The sequence below is a fragment of the Clytia hemisphaerica genome, unplaced genomic scaffold (assembly GCF_902728285.1).
Source record: "Clytia hemisphaerica strain Z4C2 unplaced genomic scaffold, Clytia hemisphaerica genome assembly, whole genome shotgun sequence".
In the NCBI taxonomy this organism is placed as follows: Eukaryota; Metazoa; Cnidaria; class Hydrozoa; order Leptothecata; family Clytiidae; genus Clytia; species Clytia hemisphaerica.
Genome location: NW_027104101.1, coordinates 4,255,071 through 4,278,585, shown reverse-complemented (window position 1 = coordinate 4,278,585; position 23,515 = coordinate 4,255,071). Strand labels below are relative to the sequence as shown.

Sequence of the window (23,515 nt, the reverse complement as noted above, 5' to 3'; positions counted from 1 at the left end):
GCTTATTTGCAGCCCTGGATCTGCATATATATTAGAACAGAGAGAAACGCCAATTTGTCAAAGATTTGTTTAAAACCACCTTATTTTTTGTTGAGTATCGCCTATAAATTTATCGAAAAAATACGCATTTCAACATTAATTTTAAAATCTCTTGTTTTATTGTGTTGTATCCTCGGGGATAAAGGCCGAAAGGAAAGTAAGCGGGCGGAACCGTCCTCGTAGTTTAATTCCGGGATCGAAAAAGCCTGGAGAAAACCTTTTCCGTACATATAATGTAGCTAAGGAATTTTAAAACACGGCATTTAAAGTGAAACAAGATGGCAGAGAAGTTGTGATTGGAGGTTTTTGTAATTAGACAGCATGAAAAAGGTTTGTTATATTTTAGCATAACAAAGACAAACTCAGGAGGTAAGGTAAATTGCGTTTTGACTGCTTTCAACCATTTTTCTAATAAAGAATATCTTCAAACTTGACTTCACTGCCATTGTAATCTTAACAAAAGTAACCATAGTTTTTCGAAATTCGGGTGCCTTGATCTTGTTCACAACAATCAGGGCTACCCTAGCTCTGAAAATTGAAGATTGCAAATGAACGAAGAGCGTTAAAGACTTCTGGTTTTTTGAAATGCAAAGGTAAATAAATTCTTTTCTACTTAGAAGAAAAAAACATGTAGATATGTTACTTTATCATTCAGATATTAAATTCTGAATTTTATTTTTATAAATTTTCCCTTGCCGCGTCTTTTGTCCCGCGGGAAAATATGTGACTTCCGACTGTCTTAATTGTGTCGGATATGTTTCCTGTAGCAAGCAAAGCAACGGAATTTAAAATCAAGTTTATCTCGTCCAATAAAATATGAGACTGAATTTATTTCATCGAATAAAAACATGCGATTTACGCGCAAAAACCGACCAATCAGAATGCGCGTTATGGGTTATTTGAGGAAACCCAGGGCGAACACACTCAAAATGACGTGGAAGTATTGAAGGTGATTCTTATGGCTTCTTTTTGTGTCTACGGTACTTTGGAAAAGCCAAAAGCATTGATCTAAAACCAAATTTTAAATCAATGCTTTTGGCTTTTCCAAAGTACCGTAGAATCGTCTAATATCGACATGCGTCTTGTTATTTCGAAATAGCTGTAGGCTGGTCTTCGAAATAAAAAATCAAACATAAACAAATACATACCAAAGTTATCAATCAATCACTAAATTGTACTCTGCCTATCACGTCACAGATTGTTGAAATGTAAGAAATGTGAAGTGTTTTTTTTCGAAAAGAAAACTTTAACAATGTAGTCACTACAAAACTAATTAGCATGTTTTCAACGAAGATACCCAAATCAAAACAACATTTTCCATGCAAGGAATTTTTTTAGTAGACCTTTTTGCCATGAACTAAAAATAATAAAAAGAACCCGGTTTCCTTTTGAATTTAATGTGAACGTCATACTGGCCATCACGGCGTGCAGCCTCTTAGCGCCTAGAGCGTGTGTTTTTTATAAATAAGGAAGGGGAAACCAGGCTAAGCACGCAAATTATTTTTATCACGTCACTTAAAGCGTAGTAAAATTGTAAAATTTTAATGATGGACACAAGAAAGTTACGAGAAAGTTTGCATGCGTATCATGTGTCGTGTAAAATTGCTGATAATAATTTGACTGTTTTTTAATTGAAAGGATTGCAATGTTTACTGAACTTCTAGTTTGATGGATGAACTTGCTTGATAAGAATAATACCAAGAATTTCATTCAAGGTTTGTTTTGATTATTTTACAGATCCGGTGTCGACTTTAAAGGAGGGGTGTCGATATTGGACGATTCTACGGTATCTACTTAATCTACGTTATCATAGTAATCGAAAGTAATCAATAACAATAAAAGTACTCGAACGGTTATCAAGTCTTCGAAGGGTTGTTAAGAAAGTGATCAAAGACTCGAAATTTGATTGTTAATGGATAAATGGTGGTTTGATTATTTCAATCATTAGCGATTACTTCAATAATAGAATTTATCGATTAGTATATACCGTCTCGATGAAATGATATACTTTTTAACAGCTTTTTTCTAGGTCATCTTTATGAAGCCTCTTTGTAGAAGAATGTGTCTTTCTATAAGGAATTTTATAACACTTCATGGGAGATTAAAAAGACGATCAGAAAACGAAAGCTTCTTCATTTTTCATTTTCCATTTTCACATTTATGGGGAAAAATGAGATTTTCAGAAGATGCTTTACTTGATATGAGGATTCCCATTTCCGTAAAATCACGATTCTCCATGGTTGCAAAATGGTTGCTATGGGTAATTCCTTTGTTCTTTTGCTATTTTCTTTTGTTCTATGTGACGTAAAGACACTTCACAAATCGAAGTAATTCCACTAACTGTCAGGCCATCAACATCGGCAAAATACACATTTACCGTAAAGTCGGGTAACTTGCATCAGTGGAGGGAAACTTGCATAGCCCTCAAATGAATGACCTAGCTGGTCATTAAAATACAAAGTTTAATCAAAACAAACCTAATTTACAAGAAATTTGCGGATGGTAAAATGTATGAATATCTCCTCTAATCACCATAATAATCATGTGATGTCATGCATAATTATTTTTAATATCATTTTTAAATTTGAGGTTACACATCCAGCAGTCATTGAGAAATGTCTGAATTCTAGCAATCTTGAAATTTATGATCTTGCATGATTTTTTATTATCAAACCACTTTGTTTTATTTCCTCCCAGACCTATGTGATCGATAGGATCGATCATCGGGGTGGATCGATATGTGATTGATGGATTACTTATCAATCCGTTAAGGAGATTGATAGATGATTCAGCCATTAAAAAGTCTTGAGTATCGATCCTTTGCTGATTATTTATCGAGCTAGTAGTTCAATTGAGTATATCAATTAGTTATCGATCGTAAATGGATTATGCATCAATCATATTTCTATTTCTATCCATTTATTTGCATAAGCCTAAAAAAGCTAACATCGCAAAAAGCAACAATTTAGATTTTTCGTCATGGTTACGCCAAGGTACTTTGCTTGGTCAACCTTCTCAGGTTGGATCCCATGGATGGAATAAGAAGCTTCAATCATCTTTCTTTTGTTTGTGATATGGATATAAGTTTGCATTTGTCGGGATGAAATTCCATTATGACCAGTTATTTTCCCATTGAACTAAGTTGTTTAGATCGTTTTGAAGCAACATGACAATCTGCCACCTTTTTTATGATTCTGTACAGTAGAGAATCATCTGCAATGAGTGAAAGTGACGACTCTACCGTTAAAGGCATATCATTGATGTAAACAAGAAACAACAGGGGCCCTAAAACAGTTCTTTGGGGGACCCCTGATGTAACTGGAGAGCTTTCAGAAATTGTGCCTCTTACAACAACGTTCTGTGATCTTCCTGACAGAAAGTCTTTAATCCCAGCAAGGATTTTTCTGTTGACTCCGTAATGTTGAAGTTTTAGTAGTAATTCACGATGACATACTTTGTCAAATGCTTCGCTGAAGTTGAGAAGTATTGCATCTACCTGTTTAAGGACTTAGCCAAGTTGTTTACAGTGGTTAGGAGTTGGGTTTTGCATGAGCGGTTCTTACGAAAACCATGCTGGTTGTTGGATAATATTTTCTGTTCCTCCAGGTGATTTATAATATGATGTAGAAAATGCTCTAGGAGTTTACACAAAATGGATTGAGACTCACTGGCCGGTAGTTTTCAGTCATTTGGTACTGATGATTTTTTTGATGATGCATTAAATAGCAGACCGTAAGCATCTGCAACGTGTTCCGAGCATTCTTTTAATAGTCGTTATGCAACATTGTCTGGTCCCCGGTTGCTTTTGTTGGGCCAAGACAATATTAGAGCTTGATCTTTAGAAAGAATCGATGAAATCAATATGATCGATAAAAGATCGATGATAGATCAATGTATAATCGATAATTAATCATAAGCTTATAAAATCTTGAGTATCAATCTTTGATCATGCATAGTTCATTGGTTTTGGAATTTTGCTGCTTTGATTAGTCAGGCATTTGATGGATATGCAAAGTGCCCGACTTCATGGTACCGTAGATTCGTCTAACCTCAACATGCGTCTTGTTATCTCAACACCGGAGCTGCAAAATAGTTAAAAAAACCTTTCAATTAAAAAAGCAACCAAATGAGAGTCATGTGTGTAAAAATCTAAAAATCTCTATTGCTTCATCAAAATGCCTTGTCTTACAAGGGACCAATGATTGTGGATTTTTCTTAAGAATACCAGAGTTAATAATGCTTTTATTACCAACGAATAAGTTTTGACATGTTTTTCAGTTTTCGCGAAAGTGAGGGTTTCTCGTTGTTAATTTAATCACCCATTTTTGGACCATTTTTGGCTAATTCTGAAATTTTATCTGAAAACTGATTACTCAACAACTACTGAACAAAATTTAAAAAGTAACAGCTCAAAATTTAAGTTAGACCTTCCTCTTTCTCATGACGTTAAATCCAAGTTCATATTTTGATCCATTCTGCTTAAAGGCTTTGCTAAACATCCAAAGATTTTTTGGACCACCTAATATTATTTTTCAGGTTACCAGGTGCAAGAGGCTGATAGGTCAATATCTTTCTGATCTGTTGTTTTTTGGCGTTAGCTTTTTATAAAAGTGTTACCAATGCATCACTCAATTGTTTAAGTGATGCATTAACAAAAAGTATAAAAACGTCAGGATGTATTTCTGCATCTTACAAGATTTTGATTTCTTTCTTGGTCCTGTATAATCCGCCCATCCATTTTGTCTTTCTAGTTTTACAGAAGGTCTTTGTGGCCATCTGAACATCGCTTTCATCAAGCACTCCTTATAATATTTTCTAATTCAAACAGTTGTAATTTTCTTCTTTTTTTAGAACCAAATGGAAAAAATAAATTAAATTTTTCAAAAAACATAATTATAACTTATACAAATTTACACACGTATAACGATGAAGAACCTTGTCATATGTTTGGTTTTCAAAGTGTACCTTATAACTATCGTGTTTTCAGAACACATAGAAAATTATGATGACAAGCCTGCATATGATGAACTGTATCAATCAGGAAGGACATCTTATGATAATGACAATCATTTAGAAGCTGTATCATTCTTTGAAAAAGCAATAGCAGATTACCGCCATGAGCAAGAAGTTAAAGGACAATGCTGGTTACGTTGTCAAGACTCTATTAAAGATACGCAGAGTGTTTATTCAACTTTAATTGATGGTCAACTGAATTTCTTACATTATGTTATCAAGACAAGATCATGTTTTCAACTTTGTAAAGAAAAGTTTTTGGGCAGAAGAGGACGGATTGCAAAATATGTTAAAGAATTATTCGAGAATAAAGAACCGTACAGTTTTCTTCAATACTCACTATATAAGGTATACCTTCTTAAAAATTTAATAGGCTGTTCCGTTACAAATCTATACACAGGAATTTGGACCAACCTATTCAAGTCAAAAAGATATTCATGGAAATGTGTGGATACCCTGTAAAATTAGCAAAGAAACCCTGGAAACCCTTTAAGTATTTTTCATGCTTAAAGTGATGGTGAAGAAACTAAAATCAGTGCTTTATTCCCTGGAAATTTTAGAATAACTTTTTACCCCCTGAAAAATGAAACGACACTCCTTTAACCCCCCTCCCCTGGAAATTCTTCCCAGACGTTGCCCCCTTTAAATGTTTACCCACCCCCTGTATGGATATACAATGAAATGGCCCAATCTTGTTTTAACATTCGTGCAAATTTTTAAGGTAGTAACTACTTAAATCGGATACACCTACCAACCCTTAGCGGTGCAGTCAGCTTTTTAGGGGACTGGTAATGAATTTACAAGAAACATTAGTTCTCAGTGCACGGCATTTTTAGGCTACAACTAAATCAAACCAAGCAAATATTTACATTAATTTATTGCTTTAATAATGCAAGGGTATCTTACATATTCCACAAGAGAACTCCTACACTTGTGCTTTCGATTACCATCATCGAGAAGAATTTTTTATTTTCGTTACCAGTCTCCTCAAAAGCGTTAAGGGTTGGTGTATTCAAAGTTCTTTGTGAAAGGGTTCGAAAAGTTATACCTATCTGTGTAAAAATTAAGGGACTTGAAAGGGCTAACTCTCTATTTTTTGTGTTCCTATAGATAAAAAAAATATCCATCAAAGGGAATAGGGTTCAAAGAACAGCATCATAGGACCATTCCGAAAAAACACCTTCAATTGTAAATAATTTACGCCCAATTAAGTTCGTAGCGCTCACATGCTACGATTCTGTTTCGCTCAGAAACGAAACGAAGTCATTCTATTGGTTAAATACAAGTTTTACGTCGCTTGTAAACAATAGAATGGCTTCATTTCGTTTCGGAGCGAAACAGAACCGTCACGTGCGAACATAATCTACTATGAGTGTTATTACTGGTGGTCAAAAGTCAAATAAGTGCGTGGCATAACGTACAAATTGCTCTGAAATGGCTGTACAGTGGAGTCTTCATAACTCGAACACTCGCGATAAGCACAAATTTGTTCGAGTTATGGAGTAAGATTTATAAGGCATTATTAACTGAAGAGACAAGATAACTTGTTCGAGTTGTAGAGGTTCTAGTTATGGAGACTCCGTTGTATAATTTTATATTTTGCTTTTATTTTAGATTGGAGAAGTGAGCAAAGCACTTGCTGCAGCATACACTCATTTCGAAGCCAACCCATCCAATGAATTGATGAAAGAAAATATAGAAATTTTAATGTCAAAACAGAACAAAGATTGGGCAGATTTGACGTCATTAGAAGAACCACCCCATATATCTTTGTACAAGAAAGGTTGGTGTGTCATCTTTATATTATTTCCATCACGAAAACATATATTTTGTTTCTAGTTTGCTTGACGAAATGCAAAATTCGAATGTTCTGAAATTTAGACGTTCGAAAATCTGATGAATCTGAAGAAAAAACAACATGACGGACTAGTCAATTTAAAAACTGGACACCCGTCCACGAAAACAGATATATTCTTTCACGTTAGATACACAATCTTTTTTATAAGCAACTCCAATTTACGATACAGGGCTGAGGTTGCTTAGCATTCTAGCTCAGTTTCTGAAAAATTTGCTTTTTGATCATCCCTCATATTATACCATATCTGTGCTTATTGGGTCAAGGGCTACCGTTTGTCATGGTTAGATTATCTAAAAAACTTTTTCTTTAGGCTAATTTTCAGTGCTCGAGGTTGGCAACCCGGTTGCTTGTAAAGAAAAAACTGTATAGGCTAACTAGTTACAGACTTCCTGTGGAATGGTCTCCTGTTTTTAAATTTACAAGTCCGCCATGTTGTTTTTGGACCCGGTGGAGGTTCTATAAATTAACCCATGTCCGTTCGTCCGTTCGTCCGTTCGTTCGTCCGTCTGTTACCAGCTTTTCTCAGGATTGGCTCATTAGTTTTTTCTGATTTTTTGCACAATGATGCAAAATGGCAATGTCCAGAACGCGACGGAGCCCGATTTTTAAGAAAAAATTTATTTGGGCAAATTTGGGCCAAAAACTACCTAAAAATAGGCTTTTTTGGACTTTGTGCAAAATCCTGTCATTACTTTTTTCTGATTTTTTGTACAAAGATGGAGGGCAAGATTCTCTAAAGAATGGCTGAAGTGGTTTTTCCCGGAAAATTCTTTTTCGCCCTAAAAAACGGATTTTCGTTTTTAGGGGAAATTCCCTTTAACCAAATAAGAAAATATAGCTTTTCTCAAAGTTGACTCATTATTTTTTTCTGATTTTTTGCACAATGATGCAAAATGGCAATGCCTAAAATTTGACGGAGCCAGATTTTTGAAGAAAAAAAATATTTGGGCAAATTTGGGCCAAAAACTGCCTAAAATAGGGTTTTTTGGACTTTGTGCAAAATCCTGTCATTACTTTTTTCTGATTTTTTGTACAAATTGGGCCTGAATGGTTTAAGTGATTTTCGTATTTGGGGAAATTCCTTTTTACCATTTTACATTATTGAACACACAAGCTTTACTGTATTTTTCCATTCTGAATTTTTGTACAATTATTGTCACTTTTTTCTTATTTTCATCTGATGTTAATCATTAGGTAGGTCCATTCAGCATGTTGCTTGTTTCTTTTACGTCAGATTTTCGAATGTTCAAACGTCTGCTTGAAACAAAATTATGGACTAGTTGGCTATAAAGCTGGCCACACTTCCGCTATTGTAGGATCATGTCAAAAAGTCAGAGATAAGTGATCTCGGTGTCTTAAAGACAACTTATAGTGTCATAATATCCGACAGATGCATAGCAGTTTTTAGGAGAAGGAGAGTGAGTGATTTTGGTTCTCATGGTTATCCCGATTTTTTATTGGCTGGCTTTCCATCTGTATCTTGTATTTATTTTTTCGATCATTATGGATTATCATTATGTTGATCTGCTTAATCACCAGCCTACTTTCTGTTACATTTCTTTGTTGTTAGGGCTGTCCTTGTCTGTAAACAGACCTCCTATATACACCGTACTTTATACGTGAGATTGTTGTACAAAGTCTTTGTCTAAAACCCATTCTTAACTTCAGTTGAGTAAAATTCTGTCTGTCTGTCTGTCTGTCTGTCTGTCTGTCTGTCTGTCTGTCTGTCTGTCTGTCTGTCTGTCTTTAGATATTTGGATGTATCTTGGATGTATTTCAGATGTATCCGACAAAATTCATTCTTTGATTGATTTTTCAATTTTTTTCATTGTACAGATTGTATTTTGTTAGTTCGTTGCTTTAAAAATTGTGCTTTTGTCAATAAGTCCTTATGTCTCACTACGGATTGCATGGATTTTATCAGTCGTTGTCGAGACAGCTACCTGAAAATGAAAGGTTTTAGGTCCGTGTGCAAATTATTTTCCAATCTCTAATCCTGTCAATATTTATTAGTGTAGTGACAAATTAGCTTTTTTGCAAGTTCGGACATGAAAGTCTAGTTGACGTCGGTAAAAGAAAAAAACATATGCTTATTCAGATTTCATTTTCTTTCAAATTGAATATTACAGTAAAATACATTTTAACAGTTTATAAGCTATGGTGGCCGAGAAGGGGCAGCTCTCTAAATCATTCTTATGTTCCCTTTAGGACACCTTTAAAGTTGACTCCCAGTTAACTAAACATTCGATTTCCGCTAAAAGAGTTTTTTAATATAGTTCTTCTGGAACTGAAAGTCGCTAATGTATTGAAAAACTGTCCCTTATCAGAATGCCACAAGTTATAACAAATTCTTTGGTATACCAATTTGACTTGGAGTTAACTTAAAAATTTATTGATAAACCTCCGTTCAAAGAAACGTTAAATTTTGGTAACCTTGGTAACGCACTTTATTTCTTAACCCCATAACAGGTTATCCATTCTACATACGCTACACTCTGCTTTTAAGAGATATAGCGTCTTGGTCGTTCAGCCGAAACATTCAAAACCGCGTTGCATTTTTCTTGAAATCTGAAGCTTTCACTTTCGGCTGGTTAATGGTTATGATTGACCGTTGATTTTTTGCGCGATTGTTTTGATAAGCCAATCACCGCGTTCAAATGCTTATATAATATATTCATCCCAAAAATGGATATAAAAGATCAAAGTGGTCCACCAACCTGACATGATTTTGTGAAGTGAGTATGTGTCATGCGTGGAGTAATCAGAATCTACTCGGAGACTACTAAATTCTAAATGTAAAAAAATTAAATGGCGATCAAAATCCAATCAAAATAAAAGACTGATCCATAACAATGTTAGGTCTAATAGTGGTAAAGCATAGATTTATAAAGCCTGAAGGGCTAGATGGCGTGCTTCGGCTGAAAAATATGCTGTGGTTAGGTAGGAAATCCTACCTAGGTCACGTGACATTACAATAGAATTTCAGCGCTGGACCAATCAGAAGCTTCGCGGGTTTTCGAGAACAATAGCAACAATATTTTTTCCGATATTCAATTTTGTTTGCCTGCGATGGCTTAAAGCACGACATCTAGCATTATAAATCCGTGGGTAAAAACTAGACTCATTAAAGAGGGTTTGGCCATTTCGTAATCTGGACAGCATTAGCAGATTTATCAGTCACCATCACTCCTCCACTAGCACCACGGTCAAATTTCTTGCTATTATGACCAGGGCATATAGGTAGGATATACCACCATTGGTCGGGATTTGCAAGCTCCATATGCCCACCAAGCAAGGTTAAGGGGGTAGTATGTTTTTGGTGTGGTGCGCTATCAGGGCTATTGATGTAGCAGATGGTAGCCATTTTATTGAATGCTTTTTGCCAAAAATTGATCCAAGGTGCTCCTCGTTTGTCTACCGCAGAACCGTTGACATTGTATACTTTCAAACCACCAAAACCAACCTTTGTACCTGGTGGTGATATTAAAAAATTGTAGTACTTTTCCAAAGATTAATTCTGTATGTGAGACCGTTGTGCAAAGGTAGAGCATTCAGCTACGGCGCACAAGGTTGTGAGTTCAATCCCCGGCCTGGTCATACTAAAGATCCTAAAATTGTACCGTCGTTTTGTATTAGTTTCCCATTTCCGCACTAAGATTCCTTTGTCATTTTTCTAGCGAAAAAAGACCAGGACTTCGGTTAGTTGAAAAATGAGCTTCGGAAAGTTAGGCAGTTTCACGAACAAACATAAGATTTTCCGTACCTTTAGAAACAAACCCTGTCCAATCTCATGCCGGTTATCCAGGAAAGAAATAGCGGAAAAATTTCGGAAAAGTGACAAGAATCTTAGTGCGGAAATAGGAATCTTATACAGAACGACGGTACTTGATGCTTATCAAGGGTAAAGTGGAAAGATCCAGGGAGAAAGAGGGGCACCCTCCCCTAACTTCGGGTAGATAGCTATCGAAAGAAAAGCCTTCGGATCACATCCGACTGCGGCCGCAGACTTAATACTTTTCATCTAGTTCTTTTCCTTTCGCTATTTCCTTCTGAAACAGAATACCAAAAGAAATATCAAGCTTTGCTTCAGACTTTTGCATAAATGAAAGATCAACTAACCTTTAGAAACGAAATAATTTCCAGCAGCATCAAACGACACGTCCATTTCTATCGGATCATTGAATTTCGCGAACATTTCGTGCGCCTCTGGATCTTTTTCTCTCAAACTATTCAAAACGTGTTCAGGAATAATTGCTGCGTTTCTAATCTCACCACCATGTTGTACAAACAGCATCTTAAATGGCACATCCACGGGTATACTTTCCAAGTCTTCAGCAAATTTTCTATGAAAATCTCTTGCCGGCGACAAAAGCTCACTTGCTTCTCGAACAGGTTCTGGCCCTGTCGACAAAAGCTCTTTTAGGGTTATTTTTGCGTCTTTTATATCCATGCTACCTCTACTGTTTAGTATCACAAATATGATTTCTTGTTGGTTTTCGTTTACCTTTTTATACACTTTTTAACATAATGTGTACCATCTACTATAAACATTATAAAGATCTTTTTGTAGACATTCCTGAACAATACTATGACGTCTTTAGAAGCTGAATTTGACAAAAATGACTGCTCCTAAAACAATTTCTAAGAAACGATTACTTAGTAAAATATTTCTTGTTCTGACTTAAAAGAATTGACGTCTTTACAATTTTCAAGCTAAAACTTGAAGAAACTTACGATTATATCTGAAACATTCCAAATAATTAGCCGCAAACCCTATTCTTATCTGATGATGCTCCGATGGCGGGTTTTCGGCCGCCCACGCTAAAGCTCTAAAGAAGCGGCCCGATTTCACGTCGGAAACACAGATAGGGACGGAATATAAGATATCTGTGGTCGGAAAGGAATGAAAGTTGGGAATATGGTGTCCCGCTGCAAAATCCTCGACGCGGTCTAGCGAAATTCTGAAGATTCATTTTCCTGGGCGTTATTTTATTATTATTTGTTTGTGCTAGACTAGTAGATTTCTTTTGCTTTCATGTCTCATAGAGTGAGTGACATTTTTAAGAATCAAATTATGAAAGCTCTAGTGTGCCGTCTGCAAAGTTTTGTATGTGTAATTTGGCAGCAGTCAGAAGTATCAATGCTCATCCTTATCTTCTATAGGCATAAGATAAGTACATCTACGCACTGCATAATAATCACATGACCTAATTATTTTAAACGTTGGCTCTAAGCTTAACTCCACTATTTACTATATTTCCACATTTTACTATTTGTAGGTTTAAAAAGAGTTGACTTAGCCTTTTTTCTTTTTTTGCTAGCAATCCTCTGTATGTGGGCCAAGGCGTTTTCATCCTTTGACTCTATGTACAATTATGCTAAGTTACCTTTCCCCGTTTCTAAAAGAGGAAATTTAGGTACTTTAGTCATCATTGAGTTAACCTTATAACAGTTCATCTATTCTAACTAAGGGATGGGGTCAATGAGGTATAGCCGGCATGGTGGATTAAATCTACCGCTAATTAGTGCTTTGTTTTTGTTTTTTTTTACATTTTTCGAATTCTTTGTAAATATGCTATAATTAGCCCCATTACATCTCCTCTTTTCGAAAAGTTAGACATGAGTTAGACATTTCGGTCAACATTCGAGGTAGACAATCCTATCGTCTACACAAGATCACTAAAAAAAGGGAATACTTTAGGAGGCGTGATAGATTCGGGCGGAGTAAGCCCGGGGCGGAGGTGTTTACAGTGTACGTTAGTTCCAAACTCTACCTCCACTTTTTTTCTCGTAAACCACCCTGACGCCCTGACTATACGCTTATATATTTTCCCGCGGTTACTGATCCTCTAAAACGGACGATAGCATCGTCAACATTCGAGGTCACTTTCAAAGCTTGATTTCTCCAATGGGGAGCGCTAATATCACATCATATCATTATTATAGTTCATACAAACTAAAGTAACATTGTCCCGTAACAGTTATCGTATTATCATATAACACATATATTACTGTATAACACGTATTAGGTAATACGACTCCAGCCTCTAATATAACATTTTTAACGAAAGCGACTTGGTTCTAATGTTTATGTTTATGATTGGCTTTTGACTTACCAAATGGGAAAAGCTCGTATCACATCATATCATTATTATAGTACATACGAATTAAAGTAACATCGTCCCGTAACAGTTATCGTATTATCATATAACACATATATTACTGAATAACACGTATAATACGATTAGTACTAGTAATAACATGGTTTGGAGGGTGATTTGGTTCTAATGTTTATGTTTATGATTGGCTTTTGACTTACCAAATGGGAAAAGCTCGTATCACATCATATCATTATTATAGTTCATACAAACTAAAGTAACATCGTCTCGTAACAGTTATCGTATTATCATATAACACATATATTACTGTATAACACGTATTAGGTAATACGACTCCAGCCTCTAATATAACATTTTTAACGAAAGCGACTTGGTTCTAATGTTTATGTTTATGATTGGCTTTTGACTTCCCAAATGGGAAAAGCTCGTATCACATCATATCATTATTACAGCTCATACGAACTAAAGTAACATCGTCCCAGTTATCGTATTATCGTATAACACATATATTACTGTATAACACGTATAATACGATTAGTACTAGTAATAACATGGTTTGGAGGGTGATTTGGGAATAATAGTCCCGAGGTTCATTGAAAACATTTCAAAATTGGCTGAACGTAGTGAAGTCGAAGATTTTCTTTTTCTCTATTTTCGCGGGGTGATTACAGCAGGGCTATTACGGATTAATCACCCCGCTCCTCCCTTACAATTCTAAGCTAAATGTTATCAGTCTAGACTTCAGTCTAGAATACAACGTTTAAAAAATCCTATTCTCTCTTCCACCTTCAGGTGAGAAAGCATACACCGATAGCGACTTCAAACAATGTATCTCGACTTTCGAAGAATCTTTAACACTTTTCTACAAAGAACTTGCCAAGTGTAACGCAGTATGTGAAGAACAAGATACGACAAAAGAAGTCTCCTACACAGCCTCTCTATTCAAACACTTTCAAGGCATTTTGGCGTGCCGTAAAAAATGTCAAGTAGCGTTAACCAAAGTTGATGGAGAATCATCCAGAACGCATTTTGTGCCACAATATTTTCATTACCTACAATACTGCTACTTTCAAGGTAAGGATCTACGAAATTGTCAACCTTTTTGGAATTTTTGGAATTGTTTGGGATGGTTATTTTTCTACGTTCTTTATATCAACCCCCGGTGGTAAATATTGAGTTGGTTAGAAAAAAGGTAAAATATTGATACGTTATATCTTCAATAATGTTACCGTATTACTTTGAATAAACTATTCGACTTTGAGGAACACTTTTCAATAAACGAGTTTCGAGTTTATTTGAACAAGTAGCTGCAAGGAGATACCCCATATGATAATAATTGTATTATTTTAGTATTTGAACTGATTTTGACCCCTAAATTGACTTATTTGTACTCAAATAATAACATAAAGGCCAAACAAGGTTCACGTTTTCTTTTATAAAATGACCTTGGGTAAAAATTATTTAATAAACGTTCATACGGTAATAGATATTAATAAATTATTTCGCCATTTCCCTAAAAGATTACACAGTGACGCTCTTTAATTCGATTTTCAAGGGGAATTCAATTTTTATCGAATAAGGGAGCGTATCGTAGAACGTCGAGTTGGAGAGCGTGAACTTTAATTACTATTTGTTCTGGGGGTATAACCAATACTTCGTCGTTTGACTATTTTGAACGCAGAAAATTTATTTACTCTATTTAGAAAACAATCTGATAGAAGCAACGAACGCAGCAGAGAGCTATCTACTCATGATTCCCAGTGATCCTGTTATGTCAAAGAATCTCTACTGGTACCAAAATCAACCAGCTGTCAAAGGAAAAGCTGTTGGCCCAAGACCAGTAAGCTTTGTTTTGGATACGAAAATATTCATTAGGTTTCACTTATTTTGTATTATTTCTCTAGCGGCTGTCGGTGGAGCCAGGAGTGAATTCTATTTGCGCTAGACCTGGGAGATCGAATTCTAAAGCTGAGCAGCACACCTTCTTTCACTTTCAGCTCCCTGTTATTTACCGCCTAGATCGTACTCAATCTGAGTTACTTATTCGCTGAGTTCGCAGTGGACCGGGGATCGAACCCACAACCCTTAGGATTATAAGGCGAATGCTCTACCGACTGAGCTAACCGGCCACAATGTGGAACCTTAGCTCTAGTTTGGCTATTCTAATAACTCTATCTAAGGCAGATAGTTGGCTGTCTAAAGCCGATACATTGCCCTCTTTTGACGTCAACATGCAATGTCTTCTTTCAATCTTTTGCAAGCAAAGATTTTAACTGCCAACTTTGCGCCCAGTGTTCGCCTACTCAAATAATTAGAAGAGGCAGGACAGAAAGTCGACTAGTTTAGACTGGTGCTTATATTCGATGAAATGCGTTTGTTTCACTTATAGAGAGCGAAGAAATACATGAAACAGTTCGCAATCGAATTGAATTTGGCGCAAATCTTAGATGAAATGTGTTTGTTTCCCTTATAGAGAGCGAAGAAATACATGAAACAGTTCGCAATCGAATTGAATTTGGCGCAAATATTGGATGGATATTTGGATGATAAAGTTGACAAAGATATTACTGCTGATGATGCGAGAGTATGTAAATCATTGAGTTTGAAGCCCCGAAGGGACTAGAGTGGAACCTGCAACCTTTCTCAATCAAGAAAAAGTGAAACCTTAAGATTTGCCCCGCCTTTTGAAATTTTGTTTCAAAACCACGCGGATCACATGTTTTGTATGGGAAATAAGTGGCTTCATTTCCCATCCAGGAGTTTTGGATCTAGCCCTTTCGGGGCTCTGAGATCAATGATGTAAACACCTCTCCCTCTCTCTAATTCGAACAGTTCTCTTTAAATCAAACTAATTTTCATTACCCCTTGACGGATTGATGGCATTTCAAATCAATTATGATTGAATAGTACCCTAGATGTTGCAGAGTAAATGAACGCTTTTTCGTAAGGCTTCAATTACCAAAATGTTAGAAGTAAGTTTTAAGGCTTTGCGGACTCTAAAACACCCAGTTTCTTAAGAAATCGCCCAAAATCTCAGAAAATGGTCTTATTAAGAAAATTTCAAGGACATAAATTTGGGCTTAAACGTCAAAACTTAAGAACATACCAAGGCTTCAAAAATTTCGGACCTTCTTATAAAAAACGTCTAAAGATTCTTTTCAGTTTCATTGTACACGATCTTATCCCAGTCGACACAACGTTGTTTTAACGTTCATCTAACGTTATATGAACGTTAGGGACGTCAGCTAGACGTTGTTATGACCTTCTTTGCCAGCTGTTATAAGACCTAAATAGACCATTTCACAGTCGCAAAGCGTAATGGGTAATCAGGACCACTGTGCGCTAATAACGACTTACTATTGGTCCAAAGTTTTGAAAAGAAACCGTCATTTCGACTGTGAAACGGCCTATGTTTCCACCTTAGATGTTGGACAGGATCTACAGAATGGTAGCAGAAGATTTGACCACAGATGAGAGAGGTATTAGAGGTGATGCTGAATCCATCAAAGGCCATCAAGCTGTCCACAGAGCTTATCGTAATGCTAACAGGTGGCAAACACACCCTAAAATCAAGGTAAAAACTCACCATTATAAGTGAGTTTGTGTGTTTTTTTCTGAGACGGAGATGGTTAGCTTCTGATATGTTCTGAGAGATCCTAATTGACTAAATCAGTATTTTTACTGTCCTCGATTTCACGGGTCAGAACTGCGGGTTTTTCCAAATCGCTTCCTTCACTCCTCAAATATGCAAATACATAAACTCGCTGTAAACCTTATCAACTGGTCTTCATATACCCCGGAAAAGTTTCTCAATCCTGCCAAGCAAAATCTTTGATCGGATATTGAAAATCTGATTAGTACTTTGTAATAGAAAGGTATGATCCTGAAAATGAATACTTTTCAATATAAAAAGTTCTTCCGTCTCAGGCGAATTTCCATCTCCGTGAAGTATATACAAAAAGGCTTTTCTGTCTCGAAATTCTGCATAATTCATCTAAAGATTATACCGGGTGTCCTGGAAAAACTTTTATACTTGTATATTCTGAGAATGACTTTTTTCGGGGCACCCTATGTGTTTATTTTCTATTTCAAATCCATTTAAAGTCGTCTCAGGCAAAAAACCTTGAATTTCCACTGATTTTTGTACTCTATTTTAGCAATCCGTGTTACTCATGGAGGAAGAACAATTGAACGGAACGAACCGAGTAGCCTTTGATAATGTTTCTACGCAAGAAGAATGTACTGAAATCATGAAACTTGTCAAGGTATTGCAAAGTGTTTGTTTTTGTGTTTTACCCTTAATTACTACAGTTGAAGCCCTCTTATTCGACTTTCAAGGGGAATTAGATTTTCATTAAATAAGGGAGTATCGAATAGTAGAGCGACGTTTATGAGAGTTTCTCGTTGACGGTGGCTTTCAATATCACCGACTAATGGAACGTATCCAATAGTAGAGCGTCAGAGAGAGGGTCAACTGTATTCAAGATAAGTACAACTGCAGTTACTGGTTTTTTTCTACCTCTAAGAGGTCGATTATAGTCAAACAGATGTTGTAAGGGGCCACTCAAATATCGATGTTTTCCACGACTAACGTCATAATGACGCGAGGGGGTAAGGGGTAATAGGCAGTGACGCTAAGAAAATACATCAAAAACACCGATTTTTGGGGCTTATGGAATTCTAGTTTTCTAACTAGCAAACTAGATATTTCTTGGACTTGCATGTTATAAAACTATTTGCTATCATGCAAAAAAATTGATTATAGTGCAGTGGAGTCTCCGTAACTCGAACATTTCGGCTGAGATTTCGTGTAATAGAGACTTGTTTATAAGCGTTTGTTACTTTGAGGGACCTTAGAAACCTTTTTCGAGTTAAGAAGACATTCGAGTTTCAGTTAAAGAGGTTCGAGTTATTTTTCTTGGCTTGCAATATTGATTAAATGTTCTAAATGTTTGACCTGTTTGTGTTTCTTACTGCTACTGCTTCTGATAAACTAGAAAAGTTTTAATTTGTAGCCCGAATATCTAAAATTTCCTATTGCTTGTGTTATTTTTCACTGAATTTTAGATAAAGATTTATGCGAAAAACTGATTTGTAATGAGTGTCTCTAACTTTTCAAATGTTTTCATTTCTTTCTAGGAACTAACACTGGAATCTAACCAAATGTTAATCACTAAAAGAACTCAACAAATTAAAGATCTAAATCGAGTTGGTACCGACATCTAAATCTATTTTAACCACTAAATCCCCCTAATAGCTAATGTCTGGGAAAATGATATTTAAACTAATAATTAGTTTTAGAATTATTCTAATTTTCCTAAAAAATAACGAAAGAGTAACTAAAGTATCGGCACTCAATCGTAATGTGAAGCATCTAGTACTGGCGCACTATGCTCGCGAAAAATAATTTCGAAATGGAAATAGATATTAAACTCTCAGCATAATTTTTTTAATAAGTTTTATAATCATCCAAGTTAAGCTAATTTTAATTGCAAAGATTTCCTTTCCAAACGATTCGCGTATGTTTTAGGTCGCAAATTTCGCGATTTTTGACCTCGCAAAAGTTTTAGATTGTTAAAATTTTTCTTTCTGCGTAAAACCAATATTTAAAGCAATAAAATCCATCCCATTTGTGTCCATTAGATCAATTTTTCTTAAAGGTCAAATCGTTAGATGACTAGAATTTAGAATTCGAAACTTTTAAAACTGCTAAATATGTTTTTTTGTGTCGTAATTATATTGAATCTGTAAGACTGCGGAGTTTTCTTTTAATCTTAATTCTTATAGTCTAGCATGCTAGGGGACAAATTCAGACATAGTGAAAATAAGCAAAAAACAAGGAAAGGGACTTGCAATAGTTTATACAAACTGTATCCCATAACAAGTATCGTATTATCAAATAACACCCATATTACTGTATTACATGGATTATAGATAACACATTACGTTTGTCTTATAGAATTTAGCGCAAGGGGGAGACGGGTACAAACACAGTCATAGAGATGCTGATCACCCTTTCACAAAGAAAGAAACATTTAAAGGTGTCACCATCAAAAGTGCTGTCGATGTAAGATGGCTGATCTTATTTTGAAGGATTTATATCTTACATCAGTGTTTTATGTGTTTGACTAAAATGCTAGTTTTTCGCTTTTCCGTTTTTGTAGTTCAAGAACGGTAAAAGCTAGTTTTCCAAATGGTTTTCCCAGTCCTCAATATAGACTTCCTCTATTAGCCAAATGGATTTTCTCTGTTTACCTTTATCTGTAGGCTCCTCTGGTTCACCTTTGGATGCGTGCGGACGCGTAAGGTGCGTAAGGTACGTGGGCGAAAGGCGCGTCAAAAAATGGAAGGCGTTTAACAGACTCTTGATAAAAAGTGAATAAACATTCGTTAGTTCAAAGAAAATCAAGTTAGCCTTAAAGGTTTTGTTTTTAAATAAGAGTGATATCGTTTGCTTACTCATCAATTTTAATTCACAAGCTTTTTAACATTGGATTGACATGGATGTTGAGCAAGATTGGTCAGAAAGAGGAAAAGAAAATCATTTTTTGCTTATATCAGCATAATATAATAATAACAAGACACTGTCCTGATATGAAATACTTGTCTGATATGAAACAGAAACACTTCCGTGAAAAGAAAACCTTTAACACACAGCTTTGTAAACTTTAACCCGATCATCTGTTATGAATCTTTTGCTGATGAGTGCATTTTCTACTTACAGGCAGCTAAAGAAGGCAAGGTCTCGGTCAATCAAACAGATTTGTACGTCAAATTAAGCGAGCGTACAAGATTGCTGGTGCAAGAATATTTCGATCTACCCAAACGTTTAAATTTTGCGTTCACTCATTTGGTTTGTCGACATGCTTTGGCTGATGGTATGTTCAAATTTGTTTTCTTTATATAATTCATGAATCACTTGCTCAAAACATGCAGTCAAGTCTTGTCAACTAGAATGAATGGGATGCTGGGAAAATTATTCTAACAAAAACCAAAACTTCGTCACACAAAGACCTCTAAATGAATAAATGTTCGCGAATCGTTCTCCTTTTAATCTCATCCCATTTCTTTCATTTTCCTAGGGTTTTGTGCTAAATTTTAAATTTTTTGTGGGGACTAATTTTCGAGAAAACAGCCCAAATTCACGCACAATTTAATCCACTTCAGGTAATCTTTTCGTTATTTGTTTTCAGCATCAAACGTTGGAGACCATCTCAGTCATCCAATCCATTCGGACAACTGTCTGGTGAATGAGGATGGTCCAGGAACATGTCCGGAAAAATCACCTGCATATACTTGGAGAGATTACAGGTATTTGTTTCAACGCTTATGTTGAATCTTCTTCCGTGTCAGACTGATTTCCGTCTTAGCAAAGTATATGAAGAGAATTTCAGTCTCTAAATTCAAGAATAGCGAGTTTATGTATTTGCACTTTTGAGGACCAAAATCGAGGACGGTAAGAGTGCTGATTTACCGTCGTCCTCAGTTGGTCATGATCTAGCCAAATTAGAACCTTACCGTCTCCGTCGCTGGAAAAACACACATACATAAACTCGGTAATAGTGAGGTTAAGTAAATCGGCAAAAATCACGACGACGGACGAAAATGTAACAGTCTAGTGAGTTTTAACCAATCAAATTTCGTATTTTCACTAGCCTATTACATTTTTCGTAGTTTTTCGTCCGTCGTCGTGATTATCCCGGCATACTTAACCTCAGTAATATGTGCTATTCTGCTGCTAAAATGAATAATGAATTATCCGTCTCATACTTAAAACCTTGCTTTGATCACTGAAAGAGGAGAAAATTTCCATGATTTTTGGGAACTTACCATAAGAGTATATGGGCACATGGCCTCGATAACTTGGGCAGACTCAGGGAATCTTCTTTTCTAGATCTCTGATAACATGATAGCTTGTAATTTAGGGTTAGGATTAACATATCTCTAATCCCCCTCTAGGGCCAAATATAATTTAAATCATAATCTTTCAATCACTATTTTAAAATGAACCATGCAGTAAGAGTATCCGTAGAACTTTCTCTGTACTGTACTTCTGTATTTCGAATCCAAGCATGCTAAAAGTGTAAAAAGTTTGACCAATATACAGTTAACTTTCGCCGATTCGAATTCCAGCGGAAACAGGGGGGGGGGTCAGTACCAAAATCTCAGACATATGTGAGTACTAGAAGGGTTCTCGAGAATCTTTTGCATACTATCACCCCATTTTGGAGGAATGGTCTTTTATTGCCCATGTAATAAAATTTTTGGGGATGTTTTGGCACAGAGACCACCCAATTTTGGTCTTCTGAGGACAATTTTTTTCTTCTCTAGACCATTTTTCTCAAAAGTTCTGATTTTTTAGTCTGGATACCGCCTTTTTGGTATTTTAGTACGTCGTGGTACTAAAAGGATTTTTAAGTTTCTTGGTTATACCACCACGTCACTAAATATCATAATGCCCAAGACTCTAGTACCAGTCCCCCCCTGGCCGGAAGTAAAATGTGTTGAAACTACAGAGAAATTCAAATTACAGGAGATCATTTTACTACGTTTTACTCTTGACGGGAACCGTTATTAATTTGGATTACCGCGAGATCCCATTGCATCAAGTCTTTCTATATCAAGAGTGTTGTTTGAATTGTTTTTCATACGTGGTGGTCTCAAAATGATTTCGGTTCGTTCACTTCCATTTTCTTTACCACAGTGCATTGTTGTATTTGAATGACGATTTTGAAGGAGGCAATTTCATCTTTGCAAACCATGATGGCAAAATTCAGGTAGGATGAATTTCATGTCAAACCTTAACCGTCAATGTAAAATCTCTTAAAGGGGAACAGTTCGTACCGGAGATCCAAAGTGTCGGCACTTCCACGATATAAGCTGAAACCTATATGGGACCATTCAAAAAGTACGTACGCTCTGAAATGGGAGGGGGGTCCTTCGAAAAGCGTATAAAAGCATAACCTAGTACAATCTTCAAATTTCTTTAACTTTGATTTGTCTTGAAAGAATTATATCATTAAAATCAAGACCTGAACTTGCGTCAGTTAATTTCTGCTACAATTTGAAAAAAATTCCTAGAGGGGGGAGGGTAAATCGGAAAACGTATGTACGCGGATGGGGGGAGTACTTTTGAATTTTACTTATATTTTAGCTTACGTACTTTTTGAATGGTCTCTGTGCTGATGCAACCTCTGACAGCGCCTCCAAAGCTTTTTGGTAGCTTTGGGGTACGCGAAAATTCGTCAAAAATTAAAAAAAAACTGTCTTTATTGGGGTTGTGCCCTGGAAGCTACCTTGGAACGCCTATGAAACGCCTATGAAACGTTGATCGGACAAAAATATTGCGACTTGAAGTTGAAAGGTTGAAATATTTTTCTTCCCATTTTAGGCTCAAGTGAGACCAAAATGTGGACGGATGGTTGCTTTCCGATCCAAAAGCATAGAAAACCTTCATGGTGTACTCGGCGTGAAGTCCGGTACAAGGTGTGCATTACCCGTTTGGTTTACGTTATCGGATGAACGGCGACATCTTGAATCCGATCGGACTAATTCGGAAACGGAATTAATGAGGCTGAAGATATTAGAGCAGAGAAATTAGAAGAAGGAGGAATTGTAATTCGTTCTATTTTAGTTATGTTTTTTTATGTTTTTTTAATCTCTTGATCAAGTAGTTTGCTTTCTTGGTAGAGCAAAACAAGGGAAAATGTTAGGGAATTTGTTAGGGATAATAGCTCCTCAACTCAAGGAAACTCAGATTAATTTTTACCTGAACAATATCCTGAAAATAAGCATATATGAATTTAGTGCGAATTTTTTTTCCGTATAATTTTCTGCTTTATCAAGTTGCTGCTCTTCGCCCTGGAAGAGGGTGTGGTTACTAGGTCTTGAGCGAAAAATTAAGAATAGAAAGGTAAATTCTATATTTTAGTGATTTTCGGACCCTTTGAGAGACCAACATACAAATTTGTACCCCTTTAGGGACTCTTTAGGTATGGAAAGGGTATGGCTCGCACATACCCTTCCCCTGTTTAGCCTAAGTGCCCCTCCCCCGGCCTCCTTCACACTTTAGAGTTTTCTATATGTAGTTAGAAATACTTTTTATAAACAATGTAGACGAGTAGCCATGATATGTACCACTGCAATGAAACACCCCTGTCTCACAGCCCCGGTGAAACTTCTTCCCGCAGTGGGAATAAAATTTCTATTGAAATCACAATGGGGATATAAATTCTATAATTGCCAGCTTAAGAAATTCTAGTGGGGATGGTTTTGGAGTGCAATTATGTACATTGCATTTCAAATGCGGATAAAAACAAAGTAAATTTTCCAGTGGGGCTGAAATAGTATTTTTGAAAGCGTATTTTTCCCACTGGGGACAAAATTGACATTACAGATGACATTGCACTGGTACAATATAAGGAATAGAAAATGTTTAGAATGATAGAATTTTTTTTTAGATTTTTTATACGTATATTTAAGAAAG

At 36.0% G+C, this 23,515-nt stretch overlaps 3 protein-coding genes across 3 annotated transcripts; 2 read left to right on the top strand and 1 right to left on the bottom strand.

The window, feature by feature from the left end:
* The first annotated feature begins 4,879 nt into the window (after positions 1 to 4,879).
* On the top strand, positions 4,880 to 15,518 carry LOC136813155 (cartilage-associated protein-like). Its single transcript, XM_067069686.1, has 5 exons — positions 4,880 to 5,400; positions 6,667 to 6,835; positions 13,822 to 14,103; positions 14,733 to 14,869; positions 15,419 to 15,518. Exons 1-5 carry the CDS (start codon positions 4,966 to 4,968, stop codon positions 15,500 to 15,502), a joined length of 1,107 nt encoding a protein of 368 aa, XP_066925787.1. The 5' UTR covers positions 4,880 to 4,965; the 3' UTR covers positions 15,503 to 15,518.
* On the bottom strand, positions 9,001 to 11,455 carry LOC136813157 (uncharacterized). Its single transcript, XM_067069688.1, has 2 exons — positions 11,030 to 11,455; positions 9,001 to 10,381 (listed from the first exon to the last, which is right to left on the bottom strand). Exons 1-2 carry the CDS (start codon positions 11,358 to 11,360, stop codon positions 10,035 to 10,037), a joined length of 678 nt encoding a protein of 225 aa, XP_066925789.1. The 5' UTR covers positions 11,361 to 11,455; the 3' UTR covers positions 9,001 to 10,034.
* On the top strand, positions 15,506 to 22,781 carry LOC136813156 (prolyl 3-hydroxylase 2-like). Its single transcript, XM_067069687.1, has 9 exons — positions 15,506 to 15,613; positions 16,454 to 16,603; positions 17,187 to 17,294; positions 18,169 to 18,237; positions 18,989 to 19,096; positions 19,754 to 19,907; positions 20,223 to 20,340; positions 21,734 to 21,806; positions 22,421 to 22,781. The coding sequence occupies exons 1-9, from the start codon at positions 15,518 to 15,520 to the stop codon at positions 22,628 to 22,630; spliced, it is 1,086 nt and encodes a 361-aa protein (XP_066925788.1). The 5' UTR covers positions 15,506 to 15,517; the 3' UTR covers positions 22,631 to 22,781.
* The last annotated feature ends 734 nt before the right edge of the window (positions 22,782 to 23,515 follow it).